General features: G+C 58.9%; 1 protein-coding gene across 3 annotated transcripts; it reads right to left on the bottom strand.

Moving 5' to 3' along the window:
• Positions 1 to 2,613: 2,613 nt before the first annotated feature.
• MAG (myelin associated glycoprotein) lies at positions 2,614 to 16,509 on the bottom strand. 3 transcript variants are annotated; one of them, XM_027044745.2, is made up of 12 exons: positions 16,415 to 16,509; positions 14,469 to 14,528; positions 13,944 to 14,012; positions 13,416 to 13,784; positions 11,658 to 11,954; positions 11,299 to 11,556; positions 9,927 to 10,187; positions 5,415 to 5,702; positions 4,981 to 5,077; positions 4,085 to 4,184; positions 3,790 to 3,828; positions 3,006 to 3,143 (listed from the first exon to the last, which is right to left on the bottom strand). In XM_027044745.2, the coding sequence occupies exons 3-11, from the start codon at positions 13,987 to 13,989 to the stop codon at positions 3,802 to 3,804; spliced, it is 1,743 nt and encodes a 580-aa protein (XP_026900546.1). In that variant the 5' UTR covers positions 13,990 to 14,012; positions 14,469 to 14,528; positions 16,415 to 16,509; the 3' UTR covers positions 3,006 to 3,143; positions 3,790 to 3,801. The 3 variants fall into 3 exon arrangements, with proteins under 3 accessions (XP_026900544.1, XP_026900545.1, XP_026900546.1); XM_027044743.2 differs by lacking the exon at positions 3,790 to 3,828 and having other exon boundaries at positions 2,614 to 3,143; XM_027044744.2 differs by lacking the exons at positions 3,790 to 3,828; positions 16,415 to 16,509 and adding an exon at positions 16,270 to 16,408 and having other exon boundaries at positions 2,614 to 3,143.
• Between the last annotated feature and the right edge of the window lie 816 nt (positions 16,510 to 17,325).

Raw genomic sequence — 17,325 nt, 5'->3', positions numbered from 1 at the left:
CCCAGCATAGGTGCTCAGTAGATGCTTAGTAGGCACATAACAGGTGCTCAGGAACCACGTGTCGATGGAAGAGATGAATTCTGGGGGGAGTCTAGGAGAGGGGTGGAGTGTGATATCCCGAATTCCGATCCTCCTTGTGTGTCATCACTGAATGTTAGTCCCTCCTAAGAGACGGTCTTTGTATCAGATCACTTCGTTTTCCGTAAACTTTAGAGGTCTGCCTATGACCTTCAGGACTTTTGTTCTGTCTGTCCTTTATTTCATACATCTCTTTAAATCAATTCACTTGACTGTTTTAAGTTATTTTAGAGAGAGAGAGAATGAGCAGCATGATTGGGGGAGAGAAGCAGAGGGGGAGAGAGAGAGAGAGAGAGAGAGAGAGGGAACCTTAAGCAGGCTCCACCCTCAGCACAGAGCCTGATGCGGCACTTGATCTCATGAAACTGTGAGATCATGACCTGAACCAAAATCAAGAAAGAGTTGGATGCTTAAATTGACTGAGCTACCTGGGCACCCCCACTTGACTATTTTTTAAACAGCCTCATCCTAAGCTTTTGTTAAAAAACAAACAAAAAACAAAAAAACAACCCAATCACCAGTTTGGCGTGTCGCTTTCCTTTTGTTCCGATCCATGCCAAATGAAACATCAGTATTAATGTTGAAATTGCTCTCCAGCATGGCACTCGGGCGGCCCTTTGGGCAGCACAGGGTTACCGGAGTCCCTCATTATTGACACTGCTCTGCTCCTCGGGGCGAAGTCCTTAGGGGCCTTCCTATCAGCCCAGACCTGCCGGAGCCAGAGTCTGTCGTCAGAGGACAGGTGCGTCAGGGTGGGGTCCCTGCGTTGCGCAGGAGATCTGCTCGGAACTTCCCCCGTGGCTCCTGGGAAGTCCCCACGATTCTCTGCCTCATCCTCCGCCACTCTCCGTCCTTCCTCTCGGCTCCCGGGACCTTGCCAAATATGTTCCCACTTGAGGGGCCTTCACACGCCGTGTTCCCGTGAGACTTTCCTGTCATCGGGACGCTTCCCCTGACCCCTGAGACCCCGAGGCACACTTCCGTCCCGGGCTCTAAAAGCCCCCCTTGCACTTCCCTTGGGAGCAGGCGTCATCGGTGGCAGTCGGCATCACGTGTGAGGTCCTTTGTTCAACGTCCTTCTCTCTACCGGACCAAGAGGGCTCCGGGAGGAAGGGGCTCGGGCTAGGCCTGGGGTTGGTCCCCTCCCCACTGCTCACAGCCCCACGACCACCCACAGCCCCTTCTTGCTCCTGCAAGTGGACTCGCCATCCTAGCCGGAGGCGGCCTCATCACTTTCCCTCCGGCCATGGTTTGGTTAGTCCCACCTCTCAGCCTTGACTTTGGCCTCTGTGGTATCCTCTACCTTCTTCAAAGAGCAGGGCCCGCCCCAGCCCGGCCCAGGGCCCGCGGCCCAATTGCGGCCCTGTCCTCCCCGCTCCCTCAGCACCTTCCGTCCCGTGAGCCCCCGTTGCTTCAAGATGGCGGAGCGCACAGTGGCGGGAGCCCGGCTCTGGCCTCAGGTTGGGGCTGTGCAGTCACCAGCTGGGGGACCTCAAGGACGTGATTTAACCTTTGTGCCTCGGCTCCCCTAGGTTCCCAAACATCGATGCCTCAGAATCACCCGGAGGGCTCGTCAAAACACAGACTGCCGCCCCCCCACCCCCGAGCTTTTAGTTCCTACAGACTGACAAGGGGCCTTGTGAATGTGCCTTTCTGACAGGTTCCCAGGGGACGCTTATGCTGCTGGTACAGGGACCATTGTGAGAGCCACTGTCCTACTTGTTAGGGAAGGTAAGTGGAGATTGATTAACCTCTTCACGTTCCCAACAGGGGTTATGGAAAACGAAGAACTGAGTCCAGGGCCTGGCCACTCCATTTCCTAGCCCTGGGACCCTGGGGAAATCACCTGGCTTCTCGGAGCTGCAGCGTTCTTACCTTCACAGGGTTGTTCTATCCCTTCCCACGATAGCCTGAGCTTCTTGACAGGGCTTGGTACACAGCTGGTGCCTAATTAATGTTTCTTGAACCAAATGAGTGAGGTGGGAGAGGCTGAAGCTACAGACTGTGGCACGAACGTGGGGGGAAGGCAGTCAAACCAACACAGGCTTACGAGACGGTGAGATCTGCGGTCACCCCGACCTGCGGTCACCCCGCCCAGCAGAGTGCAGGAGGGAATGGGAGTGAGTGAAGGGGCCAGACTCAGCTCACAGCTGCCAGCCCCGAGTGGGAGCGGCTTCAGGGCAGTTGGCCTGGGCTCAGGGCTAGAATTCCTGGGCCCACGTCGCCACACGGGGCCTTGCAGAGGGCAAGGAGGGCGATGGTAGTCTCGCCTAGGATGGATCAGAAATCATCAGGATAGATCGGGGCGCCTGGGTGGCTCAGTCGGTTAAGTGTCCAGATCTCGGTTTCTGTTCAGGGCACCATATCGCAGTTCTGTGAGTTCGAGCCCCGTGTGGGGCTCTGTGCGGACAGTGCAGTGCCTGCTTGGAATTCTCTCTCTCCCCCCCCCCACCCCTCCCCCACTCACAATGTCTCTCTCTCTCTCAAAATAAATAAATAAAGTTTAAAAAGAAATTTTTAAAAGAGTCATCAGTATCTAGACAGGTATTTGGATTCAGGGCATTTATTTCATGTCCCTCTGTACAGGCCCTGGGGCCGGGTGTGGGGGCAGGAGACCAGGCAGGGGGCAGCAATAAATAACACGGACAGACAGACGGAGCTCCCCTCTGGACAGATGAGGTTAAAGGAGGTTAGAGAGGAGCCACAGTGCGGGGTGGGTGCTGGCAGGGTGGGGGCAGCTGGGAAGGAGGGGAGGCCGGGCCCCCAGGACCTCACCGTCACCTGCCCCATCCCTTTCCTGCCCCAGCCCTCACCGCTCTGGGGAGCAAGGGAGCCCATAGCCAGTAGGGGCCGGTGAGGGTCCCGAGGGAGGGGTGGCCACACGGGCTGCCCCCACCCCCTCACTTGACACGGATTTCAGCATACTCGGCCAGCTCCTCCGTCAGGGTGTAGCTGTCCTTGGTGGGCCGTTTTCCCAGGTCCGAGTGAGAATAGCTCAGGTCCAGCTCTGGGGGTTCCCCCCGAAGGCCCAGCAGCCTCCTCTCAGATCCCAGTCGCCTCTCGCTCTAGGAACAGAACCAGCCCGTTAGGAGGCCCTCGTTCCACCTTTTCCAGAGGCTGCGGTTACGTGCGCCTGCACGGCCCCACAGTTGAGTCCCAAAGCCCCACGTGAACCTCCTTTCTCGTCCCACCCTGGGGCCTTCGCCCCCACGGGTGCCCCGACGCACAACCACCTCCTCCTTGCTGAGCCCGAAAGTCACCTACAAATTCAATGTCTCCGGGAAGCCCTCTTCAACGTAGGGATTTGAGGGGCATGCAAGTCAACCCATAGCATCTTCCCAGATTAAAGCCACCTGGTCGGGATCCCACCTTTCCAAATATTTGCAAATGCCTGGCTCAGTGCGTCCTTCCCCTATGTTTGGGTCTGGTGAGGCTCCCCTCCGCAGTCTGCGAGATCCTGCAGGTGTGACTTCGGCTTCCCTGTCATGTGCCCCATCCCCGCCCCCACCCGTTGGACACAGACACGGGACAGCGGCCACAGACAGAAGGGAGCAGCAACAGGACAGAATAGACAAGGCCAGGAGTGCCGGGCAGGGCCGGACTTGACCAGGAGCCGTCCTGGATGCCTGACGAGAACGCACACACATGCACGCCAACCCCACGGCCCGACAAGGGCCCAGAGGCGGGCACACTGAGGCCCCCGGAACCTACCTCCTGGGGCGCTCATTCCAGGGTAGAGACCTCTCTGGACTATTGGAGAAGGAAATGCAGTCACAGACCCGGGTGGGGAGGATGGGGGCTGCCCTCAGCGGAGCCCCTCGGCCCCCTTCACGGCCTCAGCCCGAGCGCCCTGCCCAGCCCAGGTGCAGCCAGCCCTCCGTACTTCCTCCCTGCCCCTTCTGAGGGGCCAGCCTCCCTGCTGCCCCTTGGCCCCCCAGGCTCTCCCAGACCCTCCGTGTCCCTGGCACCCAGGTACTCCAGCTAAGCTGGAGCCACAGGCCCTCACCTCATACTTCTCTGGCGCCCCAGAGATGCGGAAGTCGCTGCTGAACAGGACCGGGGGGTTGTCCCCCGCCGAGAAGCTGGGGCTCTCTGTCACGTTCTTTCTGCAGGGCAGGACATGTCAGCCCCAGGGGGAGTCCCAGGCCTCCCTCCCCCTTCCATTTCTGCACCCCATCCACCTTAGGAGTTTCACTCAAGGGACCCCAGAGTGGTTTCCAGCCTTCTCTCTAAGATGGGGCAGACGGCCTCTTCAGAATGACCAGCCTCTTCCTGTCCCCCACTGCCCATCCCTCCACCTGGTCCCTGCCACTTTTCAGGACCCCGGTCTGGCTTCTAGGGGTTCTTCCCTGGCCCCGTCACACCCTCTTGCTGCCAGGATGTGGTGCAGAAAGATTAGTCCGCTCTCAGGGGAGCTGACGTGCGTGTGCCACAAGGCAGAGAAACAGCACCGTTGTGGCAGGGGGGCGTGGTTTGGGGCCGGGAGTGTTTCTGTTGCCAGAAATGAGGTGTGGGATCACCAGGGCCCTGGAACCACCTGGGGCCGACCCCATGGTTGCGAGCCAGGGGTAGCTGGCATTCCCCCATCACGCTGTGGCCTGCTCAGGAGGAGGGCTCTTAGAGGGCAGGAGGCCATAGCAGAGAACGCAGGGGACAGGGACCCATCAGGGGAAAGTGCCCTCCCAGGCACCGGCGCGCCCTGAATGGTGGTGGCTCGTGTTGGCGGGAGTCTCTCTCCTCCATCCTTCGGAACATTCTCAGAGCAGAACTGCCCTCCCACACACAGACAGGGAGGCCTCCCTCGCCCCCCCCCCCCACCCGCCGCAGCCTCTAACTGACCTCCCTGCCTCCCTAGCCCGGGAAGACTCCCCACGCCCAGATGAGCCCCGGCAGGCCACTCACTTTCTCCGCGTCTGGGTGATGTAGCAGACGATGGCAATTAGGATGGCAAAGGCGACCACGGCTCCCACGGGGCCAATCTTGGCCCACATCAGGCGGTCTGAGGACAGAAGACCCAGGCCCCCTCAGGGTTGCTGGTGGTAGTGAGGACACCCGGGTTCTTAGGAGCCAGGCTGGGGCAGAGGTGATAGTGAAAATATTTACACAGCTGGGGTGTCCTCGCCCTGACTGGCCTGGAGGGCTTAGCTGCCGGAGGGCCCAGGAGCGGACCCGGGAGAGCACAGGCAGACTCAGGACAGCCCCTCCGTATCACCCGGGAAGGGCACCCTTACCACCTGATCAAGCCGCGTGCTCGGTCGGCCTTGGAGAGGGCAGTGTGGATCCAAGAGGAGCCCCCTCCACCCCCGTGGCTCCCGGCCCCGGCCCGCACCACTCACGGGCTCCCTGGAAGGGCAGCTCCAGGCTCTTGGTGCCGTAGAGGTTGCGGGAGGTGCAGATGACCCGGGGTGGGGCCTGGGCCTGTCCCCGCAGCGTGAGGATGCTGGTGAGCAGGAGGCCGCTGCGCTCCGAGTACACAAACTCTCGCTCGGTCTCGTTCACGGTCACGTTGCGTGAGGGCAGCTCGAAGGCCACGGACGGCTCGGGGTTTGATTTCACCACGCACAGGCACTGCACTGTGTCCCGGGCCGCTGCACAGTGGGACTCCAGCAGGATCACAGGGGCAACTGCGGGGGCAAGAAAGACCAGGACTCAGGGGACCAGAGGCCCCCCAGAGGCTGAGGGCCAAGGATAGCGGCAGCTGCGTCAGAGATGAGCTGTATTTCCCCCTTTGCAGAACCTCTTGCACCCTCTCTTCGTTCACCTTGCAAAACACAAATGAGATCGTGATGAACCCCCCTCCCCCATGTCACTTACAGTGACATCCAAATTCATTTCCTGGTCTTGCAAGGCCCCCGCAGGACCCAGCCGCACTAATCTTCTCTCGCCATGGCTCCTTCCCAGTCGCACCAGCCTCCTCGCTGTTTTTTAAAGTTCATGGAGCTTTTTCCCACCTCAGGGTCTTTGCGTTTCCCCCTCGGCCTGGAACACTTCCCTGACATCGGCTGAACTCAGTCCCCTGCTCTGCTCAGATGACACCTCTCTCCCCTACCACTCACGGAAACCGCACCTCGCTTCCCTGACTATGCACTGCCGGCAAGTTTGGGTCTGCTCCCCGGCACTTACCCCTACCCATGTTAGATGATCAATTTGGCTGGTCTCTTACTTCCATCAGGACAGGCTCTCGCTCGGCCTCCACTCTGTCCCCACACTCAGACCGCGCCTTTCACGCAGCCGAGCTCTGTGAACACTGGCAGGAACTATAGGTGCCCCTGCTGACCGCTAGAACCCCCTTGCATCCTGACCGTCCCTCCCTTGGGGGCCCCCCACTGCCACTGGCACCGGCCCCCATCCTCCCCCCAAGATCATTGTGTTGAGCCTCCCTTTGCTGCCATTTGTATTACAAAACTGGGACTGCTCCGGTTTTTTTGTTGTTGTTTCTTTCATTTTCCAAAATATGATCTTATAATAGGATCTCAAATGTTGCTTTTTTAAAATTTAAATCCAAGTTAGTTAACTTGAATGTTGCTTTTTATTTTATTTTTTTATGTTTATTTATTTTTGAGAGACAGAGAGAGAGAGGGAGAGAGAGGCTGGAGGAGGAGTAAAGAGAGGGAGACAGAGGATCTGAAGCAGGCTCTGCATTGACAGCCCAGAGCCCGACATGGGGCTTGAACTCACAAACCGTGAGACCATGACCTGAGCCGAAGTCGGATGCTTAACTGACTGAGCCACCCAGGCGCCCCTGAATGTTGCCAAGTTCTTTTTCCCTCCTGAAGAATCCAGCACTAGAGTCCACTCACTCTAGACTGAGCTCTGGGTCTCAGTCCCGACCAAAACCCACTTACACGTGGGCAAAAGACTCTCAGGCCATCAATTCCCCCACTTATTTTCAATTTCCAGGGGGAAAAAAAAAAAAAAGCAAGTCACAGTGATGGACCAGGTGTCACGTGACCGGATTCAAACTAGAGACGATTCCAGCTGGAACCTCAATGCGTTCATGCATCTAAATCTAGTAAATTAAACACGTATGGCCCAAATTTTGCCCAGGCAGACAGGCACTGTGCTTGCCGTAGTGTTAACGAGTTAATACACCACAGGGTACATTAACAATGACAAACCTGAACTATCACATTTTTTAAAAAAACTTTTCATGCACGACTGTGCCGCTGTGCTCAACGACAGCCTGCTGCCACTCTGCCCGTACGTGCTCAGTGTCTCCGCAGCTTTGCGGGCAGCCCGGGACGCCTAGGAAACCCTGACTGACCTTACGCAGACCCCAAGTTCCACAAAGAGCGGGGAGTTCTGGAAGCCCAGCTGGAAGCCCAGCTCTGCCCTGATCAGGCCATTCAGCCTCCCTGGGTCTCCAGGATGGAGTTTTCATCTGTGCAAACAGGGGTATTGGTCCTTACTCGAAAGGAGCTACGTGAACTCTGAAGGCGGGCTCATAAGCGTGATGCTCCCGAGGATTTAGGAGAAGATCAACAGAACCATCCCGGCAGAGGGAGCGTATGAGCAAAGCCTCGGCGGCAGGAAAGGCCGGGCGGGCATCCAGCCCGGAGTCCGAGGGAGAGATTAGCCGGAAGCGATGCCTCGGCCTTCCGGAGCACATAGCACACGTCAGGCGAGGCACTGTGGGGGGCTCACTAACCTCCACAGTCTTCACAACCTTCTCTGGGCTCAGCTACTGCCCTCATGCCCAGTTTTCAGCGGAGGGGCGCAGCAAAGGTGGAGTCCCTTGGCCGGGACCATGCAGCAAGGTGGGGACAGAGCTGGGATGCCGACCAGCTCACACTTCAGTCTCCTTCTGTTAAACCGGGGTGAGGAACAGTCCCTCACCATCACGTGTTGTTGTGACACCAAAATAGGTCAATGTGTGCCGACGGCTCAGACTGGTCCCCGCCCACAAACACTCAGGGGAGGCGAGCACCACCTGCGTGTCCCACGCCGAGCTGGCCCTGGGATCAGCAGGCCAGCGGGAAACCCCAGGACACCCCTCACTAGGAGCACCCGCCATTGTCAGTGAGCGCGAAACCCCTGGTGCTACAGGACAAAGCCTTCGGGAACAGAAAGGGGCCTTGGGGAAGCCTAAAGGGCTCAGCAGGTGTGGTGGGGGCAGGTGGGGGGGGGGGGCACAGCTGCTTCTCAACTCCAGCAGATTGAAGGCCTTCCACTCCCAATGTGTTTGTTATCAGAACGAGCCAGATTAAGCAAGTCCTTGGGCCCCCAGGGCTGTGGGGACGCGAAGCCGCCACGGGTTTGAGAGCAGAGGCAGACGAGAGTCCAGAAGGATCCTGGCTCTACACAACCTTCCTAGCTGCATGGTCTTGGGGGATTCTGACCTTGGTTTTCTCCTCCCTCAAAGAGGAGATGATGATAGCACATACGTGCTTCACAGGGTGGCCACAAAGGCTCAGCAAAGTAACACCGCGGAAGTTAGAATCCTGCCCAGAGCAGACCGTTCATGACCGCTGGCCACTCTTACTGCACAGGGGTCCGTGACTACAAACGTATGTGAGATGGGGTGGTGTGCACGTTCCGCGGCTTCCATCAGATTCTCAGGGGGCTCTCCGCCTCTAAAACCTAAGATCCGCTGGCTTGGGGTGTGACAGGGAAAGGGGGCGTAGCAGCAGGAGGAAGCTGGGCCCAGGAGGGCAAGCATGGAGAAAGCAGAGGACCCCACAACGCGCGATCACCTCGGACGCTGCGGGCAGAGGTGAAAGGCCAGCCGAGCCTGTGTGGCCACCCCTCTGCCACAGAAGGTGGCCCTCCAGAAGTAATCTGTATCTACCACGTACTGATTATCGCCACATACACGGTATTGAGTATGGATTGTGCTCAGTGCCTTCCGGCAAACCTGTGTGGTGGGGACCACGGTAGGGGGAGTCACGGAGGCCAGGAGCGGAAAAGTCTGGAGACTAGTGTCGGAGGGCCAGGCCGGAGCTAAAAACGAAGCAGATGGAAATATGGAGATGCCACTCCAGAGGTAGTCGCGGCAGGAGAGGGAGCGGAAACGTTGACTTGGGAGCCGCGGCCCTGAACGGCGGCCCCGTGCCAGGGTGGGGGTGGGGCTGTTGGTGGTGATGTCGGGAGAGGCTCTGCCTGCCAGCGGAATGAGGAGTTCCATTTCGAAGACAGTTAGCTTTCTATGTGCATCCACCCCACCTCTCTGGCTACACTGTATCTGATAATAAAGCTTGGTGCCCACTTGGTCCCCCCCCCCCCACATCCCACAGAGCCACACTGCCCTTTGCAGAGCACAACTGTCTGATCCATGTATTCTGATGTAATAACAGAGGATGAAGTCAACTGTGGCGGTACGGAAAAGTGGAGCCAGTCTGCCTGGATTTGAACCGTTTTCTGGCTGTGTGACTTTGGGGAAGTGGCATAACCTCTCTGGGCTTCAGTTTGCTTCTCCGGAAACTGGAGACAGGACTAGAACCTCCCTCATGGGAATGTCATGTGGACGAAACGAGCGGATCCCTGTACAGAGCTTCCAGCAACGCCTGGTACCCAGCAATGCAACACAGGGGTCAGAGGTCGTGATTACTGTTGAACGCAAAAGGCCACACGATCCAGAAATCTCTTTGGTGACAAGCACGCCCCAGGATGTGAGAACACAGTACTCTCAGGGGGGACTTTTAATTTCTTGCTGTGGATTCGGTTTCCCTACCTTCCCCATTCTCACCTGCTGGTGCAAAGCTGACCCCGGGTTGGGAGGCACGGATGCTTTCCAGTAATCCAGGTACCCCCACCGAACCATCCACCAAGGCAGGGAAGGTGAAGGAGGTCAAGTCCAGCCGGAAGTCAAGATCAAGTCAGCAGGGGAAGGGGGGGGTGCGGGTACTCACACTCCACGGATAGGTTGAAGGTGGTGGCCCTCTGGCCGTACTGGTTCTCAGCCACACACCAGTACTCTCCGTCATCCTCAGGCGTGACGGCAGGTAGTTCCAGCTGCAGCTCGCTCTCGTAGATGACCGTGGCCAGAATCTGCTTCTCCTTGAAGATGGTGAGAATAGGATCCGGGTTGCTCTGTGTGGAGCACAAGATGGAGACCGTCTCCCCCTCCACGGCCACCATTGTCCCGTTCACCATCGGCTTCCGGGGTGCATCTGGGGGGCAGGACAGGGGGCCGATGGTCAGAAGCCAAGGGTGCCTCTTCTGCCAGCCAACTCCCAGCCCCAACGTGACCCCATCCACCCTGACCTGAGCGCACCAGCTCAGGGTGGCTCGGGTGACCCCTGTCCTGGTTTATCCTGTTTACATCAACACGGGCTCTGCAGCCAGAGTACTTGTGTTTGAACCTCAGCTCTGCCCCTTCCCAGCTGTGAGCGGACCCATCTCCTAACGTCTCCAAGCCTCTGGAAAAGGAGCTTAATCAGAGTCCCAAGCTCACAGGAGCCACTGGGAACCCAAGTGGCAGGCACTCCTGTAACCTGAACAAGGGAAAATGAAGATTTCCAACCACGTGAGTAGACCCTATGTAAGTAAATAAACATATAGGAGGCAAGATGGGGATAGCTGCTTTGGAGAAAAATTAATGTAATGGGAAATCAGGGAGTTACAGTTTTAACGGGGATGGTGAGGGAGGGCCTCCCTGGGTCTAGAAGAGGTGGGTCAGAGCCAGCCGTGGGGATGCCTGGGGGCAGAGTATTTGTGTAAAGCACTCTGAGTAAATCTTGGCTGTAGCTGTCATTATTATTATCCACAGCCCTGGGCATTTTGCCTCAATAAATATTTGTGAATGAATGAATGACCTCTCCTTGGTTCCTAACAAAGAACCTCATCTGACCAGCCCCTCCCCATGGACTCCACAATACACATGGTGTAGGCAAGGGGCTGGGTGAGGTCCGGGGTCCCCTCATCCCTCCCACTAGAACTGCCACGGGGCTCATCTTGAAATGCAGATTTCCAGGGCCAAGATCTACTCCCAGAGCAGCCAAGGCTGTGGGCAGGAAGCTGAGTTTAACAGGCTTCCCCGGGGGGGCGGGGCTCCATCTGTCCCCCACCTTGTCCCAGGGATGAGAGTGGTCACAGTAGGTGTTCGCCAGATACTTTGGGAAGCAGGCGGGAACGCCTGGACCTGACACCCTCCTCTCCATCTCCACCTCCACCTTGTTTATGGCCTGGAGGGGGCCGGGCCCGACTCCAGCGGCCCTGCGTGAGGCCGGTTTCCCCTAACCTCTCTGCCCCGGGGCCGGTGCTGGGGTGCAGGAGACTCACACATGACGCTGAGCCCCACGGTGCGGTTCTCCTGGCCATAGGCGTTCTCTGCCAGGCAGGCGTAGACGCCGTCCTCCGCGGGGGTCACCTCTTCCAGATCCAGGAACAGGCTCTCGGCCACGGCCTCCCGGAGCACCGTGCCGTCCCGCATCCACGTCAGCAGCGGCAGCGGGTTGCTGTCAGCCCCGCAGAGCAGGCTGACATGCGAGCCCTCGATGGCCTCCACCGAGGCATTCATCTCCACGATCACCGGGGGGTCTGAGGCCGGGGACACGGTGTGGGGTCAGGGGGCTGGGGCCACAGACCCCGCCCCCGGCCCTGACCACCGCCCCCCGCCCCAGCCCCGCCCCCAGGCTCACACTTGACGTCCAGGCTGGCGTAGCCCTCGAACTGCAGAGTGGTGTTGGGGAAGGAGGCCTGGCAGCCCAGCCGGTGGCCGTTGGCCTCCCTAGTGGGCACGAAGTGTAGCAGCGACACCTGCACCCACGTGCCCTCGTCCTCGCGCAGCCGACCCAGCACGGTGGGCTCCCCCAGCCCTTCGTGGCCCAGCCAGCTCAGCTCCGGGCGCAGCTCTGGGCAGTTGTCAGGCACCATGCAGCTGACCTCGACTTCCGTGCCTGCCACCACCTCCGGGGGGACCACGATGTTGGGGGTGTCTAGATGAGACAGGGGTGGTGGGGGCCGGGGGAGGAGGGAGGGCTGAGGAAGCGGCATCGGGCCACGGGCCACCTCTACCTTGTCCTACTTCATTCTCGGTACCTGGTTGCCTCCCCATCCTTGGAGACAGAATTCCCTACGACCCTCTCTCCTCCCGGTTACCTGTCACCCAGAGGTCCTCCACCATCAACCACAGGTGTGCAATAATGAAAGTAATGCTATAATGCCCTGAGTACATGACACCAGTTTGACTTGCCAGTCCTCCCAGCCATGCTAGTTAAGTGGGTAATATTAGTTTGCTCATTTTTGAGGTGAGGAATTCTACTGAGACCACAGCTAGTGTGGAGTAAAACTGAACTTCAAACCCTGTCACTCTGGCTTCATAATCTGTGCTCTGGCTATGACATTATATCCCCTAAGAAACTTCTCTCTGGGTGGCTCAGTCCGTTAAGCATCTGACTTCAGCTCGGGTCACGATCTCACAGTTCATGGGTTCCAGCCCTGCGTCGGGCTCTGTGTTGACAGCTCAGAGCCTGGAGCCTGCTTGGGATTCTGTCTCCCTCTCTCTGACCCTCTCCCACTCACACTCTGTCTCTCTCTCAAAAATAAACAATAAACATAAAAAAAAAACCCAAAACCCTTCTCTCCTTTCCGTGTTTTCTTTGGTTTATTTTCCGTGTGTGTGTCCGTGCCTGGCTGTGCCAGTGGGGTCTCTTTCTGCATCACGGCTGTGATCTGGCTCATTTAGCTCCGTGCTGATGGGAAATCCGAATCTAAGGGCTCCATGCTACAGGGCCTCTCAGACATTAGGCAGCGTGCCCTACTCTGATTGCCAAATCTGGCCCAGAACTGCATTTTATTTGGCCTAAATTTAGGATTAAAAAAAAAAAATCTGAATCAGCAGCCAATGTTTAGGAATTGGGAGATTACACGGAAAAAACACACAGTTCTGGTTTCTCTTAAAAATTCAGATCGTCTGGGAGCGGTATCTGTGCATTCTCCCGGATCACCAGCTACCCAGAGCAGGGTCCCCTGTGCCAGGCGCTGCTCTGAGCACTCGTAACTCTTCACTCGTTGAGCTCTAAGGGCTGTTCCCATCCCCGTCTTACAGACGAGGAAAGCACAGCCCAGAGAAGTTAAGTAATTTGCCCCCAGTCACCCAGCTGACACAGGGATCCATCCAGAGGCCTCACCCCGAACCCCTGGGCCCCGCTGCTTTTCTCCGAGTTGTTTCTAGAAGAGGAAGAGCGCTCATATTCCTCTGAGGGCAATAAGACTATCCGGGGCCTTAGTCTGCTGTCGTCCGCCTGGTCCGTGTGGGCGTTGGGGTTTGCACCCCTCCCCCCAGCCAGACCGGGAAGTCCCTGGACCTGCCAGCCCGGACCTCCCTGGAGAGGTCCCGGGGAAGACTTTGTGCACCGCCCCAGCCCGCAGCACCCGCGCACCCTCTAGGGACTCACTGATGATGTCCAGAACACTGTGCTCAGAGAAGGTGTACTGGTTGTAGCCCCCGAGGTCCCCGCGGAAGTAGTACTTGCCGCCCAGCTCCGGGCTGAGGCTGCTGAGCAGCAGGGTGCAGTTGCGCATGCCCAGGTCCCCCAGGAGGCGGCTGCGGCCCTGGAAGCTCTCGTGCACGACTTGGGTTCGAGACTTGAAGACCACGGGGGGGTAGTTTTTCGGGTAGGGGCTGTTGAAGTACCAGACGCCATGCACGACGGCTGGCCGCAGCTCGTCGGGGAAGTCGAAGCGGCAGGGGATGGAGACGCACGTGCCCTCGAAGGCAGAGATGGACGAGGGCATCCAGGCACCCCAGTGACCCCCTCGGGAGGCTGCAGGCAAGCGGGACCACTGAGGCGGAGGGACACGTCCTCCCTGACCCCCCCGCCCCCACCCCCACTCCCGCCGCCTTCCACCGCCCTGAGGGCTCCAGGGGCCCACAGAGACAGCCCCAGTGCTGCCCCAGGACCCCCAGCACCCCTACCTCGTACCTGAAATCATAATCCAAAACAGAGGCAGTGTCGTGAGGAATATCATTTTGTACAGCAAGCGAGCAACAGCTGGAAAGGGGAGGTGGTGGTGAGGGTTGCTTCTATTAAGGCTTCAGGAAGGGGCCTGTTCAGATGTTAGCCGCTGCTGGTATTATTATGGTCTGTAGTTGCAAACATTTCTATGACATTGACCGCGCACGAGGCTTCAGCGCTTTACTCCGTGATATTAATTCATGTGATCTCTTTGAGGTAGGTGCAGTTATAACCCACACTTTATACTGAGGTCCAGAGAGGTTAAGTAACCTGCCCAAGGCCACATAGCCCGCAAGTGGCAGAGTTAGGATTCAAGCCCTGTCTGCCTAGCTCTGGGTCTGCAGACTTCACCACCGAACCGCCCTGATAATTAGCCTCCTTGTCCTCATACCCCTGGGCACCTCGAGAAAGTAAGGACAGAGCCAGGGCTGGGCCAGCAGCGGGAAGCGGGGGAAGCCAGGGGGAAAGAGAAGTTGGAACCCCGCCCCTCACCTCCGTCTCCCTGAGTTGGGAATGTCTTCGGGTCTCACTTGAAGCGGTCAGCCAGCCAACCTGGAACGAGAGTCAGACAAGTGTCCCCCTGCCGCCCTCTTTCAGGGTCCGCTCTGAGTGGCGACCCGCCGTAAGGCTGCCCGTGTGGGCTCTGCGGCCTGTGGATGCTTGGGACCCTCCCACACGGCCCGGCAGCTACTCTGTGGCCACGGCCCACCCCAAGCTGTGATGGCAAAGAACTCTGGGGAGGAAAGGGGGAGCGGCAGAGCATTGGGGTGGGGGGGGGGAGGCAGGCAGGGTGGTGAGTAGGGTGAGGGAGCAGATGTCCCACGGCTGAGGCCTGGGGGTGGCAGGCAGGGACCTGGCCCATCAATGACTGGGTTTCACGGCATCAGCATTCCCGGCATGCCGCGGGAATTCCTGCCGCCCTCTCCCACCCCACAGACGGCCCCTGGTGTCCCCCACCCTCAACAGAGGCCAGGACCGGTTACAAAAGAGCCCTGTTCGCTCAGGGTGAGGGTGCCTCATCCCGGGGGGCTTCTCGGGTAGGTGGGATGGGAGAAGAGTCCGACACTCCTGGCTGGGCTCTGAGCGGGACCAGGCGGGACCAGGGGTTGGGAGTCAGTGAGTCCCTGGCACCCGGCGGCTCTGTGGGTTGCCTCAGGGTCGAAGCCAAGGTTTCCAAGTGGCTGCCTTTCCTGGCCTCCGCCGCCCTTCTTCCCACGGACACAGACGCATGCACAGTCAGACACATGCAAAGGCCGGTATGAAAAGTGACAGATCCAGACCCGACCAGAAGGAGCAGGCTCACACAGCAGGGACTCGGGCGCACCCCGGTCAGGGCCCTGCACCCGCAGACAGGCACCGAGACCCCCACGCCCGAAGAACGTGCCGGCACACACACAGTCACAGAAGCATGCTGCATTGCCCCGCCTCGTGTCCGCTGCACGTGTCCACCTGGGCTGGCGTGGGCACGGCGTTCAGGCACGCGCGTGGACCCGCCTGCGGGCCAGGCTCACAAAGACCCACAGACCTGCGCACACGATGAGGTGTGGCTGAGGACAGACCCGCCCAGACGCGCGCTGATGGCCACGTGGCTGATGCCACCACTGCACATGCGACAAGGAAGGCACAGGAGATAGACACAGGTGAGGCCCAGCCCCAGGACCCGGGCCGACTTGTGAAACAAGTTTGTAGGCCACCTATTTTTCACGGGGGGTAAAACTTGGTTCCTGGGGGGGGGGGTGGGCCAGAAAAGTCTTAGAGGTTCCAATGCAGTGTGAGTCTCGAAAGGGCCGCGGTGCATAAACATGCATAGGGTGTATCTGCTTGGTGGGAGTGGGATTAGGAAAACCAGGTCTACACTTTTTCCTTAGTGGGGTGTAACGAAAACAAGGCTGAGGAACGCTGATGCAGATCCAGGCGGACCCAGGGGCAGCGTGTGTGTGCGTGCACGTGCGCACACACACACACACACACACACACACACACACACACATGCACCTGTCAGGTGCCGGGTGCTAGAACTTGCTCGCTCACGGCCCACCGCCCTCACGCCCTCACAGACAGCGGGATGCAGGTGTCTGATCTCCTGCCCATCCTTCTGTTCCTCATCCAGCCCCAGACACTCCCACCGCACCTTAGGAGCCCTCGGGCGGCCGTTCCTGCACAACTTCCACCGTGGGGATGCTGAGGGGGCCCTTTGTTCTTTCTCTCTGGTTTCTTCCCTAAGGCCGGTCACTGTCCCTGCTGCGGTCCCAGCCCCTCCCCAAAGCAGTTCTGACCCGCACCCTGCTCCAACCTAAACTGGTGGCAGTTGCCGGTGACCATCCACGGCCCAGAGCACCTGGCCTTGGTGCGTGCTTCTGGGCGCCCCTCGCCGCCCCCTCAGTCCCGGTCCTCTGCCCTCCACCTCATCGCTGGCCCCTCTTGGCGGCGGTACTCACTTGGATGCTCTTGCTTCTGCGCCCTCCGCTCCACCGGCCCAGCTCACAGTCCCCTGGCCTCCCAGGGTCCGGGCCCCCACTTGCCAGCCCGTCCCCTCCCCCCGGGTGCCAGGGGCCGCCTGCCTCCAGGGCCCAGCTCCTCCCTGCCCCCGAGGGAGGGGGGCACAAAGGGGCCCTTGTCACCACCGCTGGAACTGGGCAGCCTGATGCCTGGGTTCTACTAGCTCCTTCCTGGAGGGGACGGGGCGGGAGGGAAGCGGCCTCACTTGTTCCCCCTCCTCCATCACCCTGGTTCTGGGTCCCTGAGAGGGCCTTCTGATATCCCTGGAAGTCTCAGGCTAACAGGAGGCCTTGTCCTCAGTGCCTAGGGAACGTCAGTGGCAAGAACAGGTATAACCTCAGTCCCAAGAGGCCACAGAGGGTGTGAGCAGGAGCAGGTGGGACCTGCCCGCTCTTGGCTTCAGCGTCACCTCCACTCTCTCTTGAATCACTTCCCAGGGTCAGGTTGGGTGCCCACATCCTGGTCTATCTTCCAGGCTCTTCTTGCTATCACAAGTGACCGTATGGTTTGACTGTCTCCTCTCATGAGAACTTGGCCTCCAGAACGACAAGGGCTTTGCCTGCTTATTCCGTCTGTCCTGTTTGTAGAATGGCTCCTGGCACAGAGTTAAGCTTCCTAACCACAGAGCGGGTGCACGAATGTGTTGCTCAAATACCCAGCGGCACCTTCTGCCTGGAGACCTTTGCACTTACCTGTTCCTTCCTCCCGGACAGGTCTCCCTACCCCATCCCGCTCCCCACTCTGCCACTGGCCGCAGCCTATGCACTCTGTTGGCTCCCAGCTCGGACACCACATCCTCTGGAAGCCTGCCCTGCCCGTCTCACCAAGCCGGGCCCCTCCATTCAAACGC

Source organism: Acinonyx jubatus, chromosome E2, assembly GCF_027475565.1.
Source record: "Acinonyx jubatus isolate Ajub_Pintada_27869175 chromosome E2, VMU_Ajub_asm_v1.0, whole genome shotgun sequence".
In the NCBI taxonomy this organism is placed as follows: domain Eukaryota; kingdom Metazoa; phylum Chordata; class Mammalia; order Carnivora; family Felidae; genus Acinonyx; species Acinonyx jubatus.
The sequence above is the reverse complement of the archived record's forward strand: the minus strand, read 5'-3'. Positions and strand labels throughout refer to the sequence as shown.

What these genes read in the sequence shown, in the direction of transcription:
- MAG (XM_027044743.2), bottom strand. Translation starts at nt 13,989, where the DNA reads ATGATATTCCTCACGACACTGCCTCTGTTTTGGATTATGATTTCAG. An exon ending in CGTGGGGCTCAGCGTCATGT is followed by an intron (nt 10,188 to 11,298) that starts GTGAGTCTCCTG and finishes CCTGCCCCCCAG; the next exon opens with ATGCACCCCGGAAGCCGATG. An exon ending in CTTCAACCTATCCGTGGAGT is followed by an intron (nt 5,703 to 9,926) that starts GTGAGTACCCGC and finishes TTGCCCCCGCAG; the next exon opens with TTGCCCCTGTGATCCTGCTG.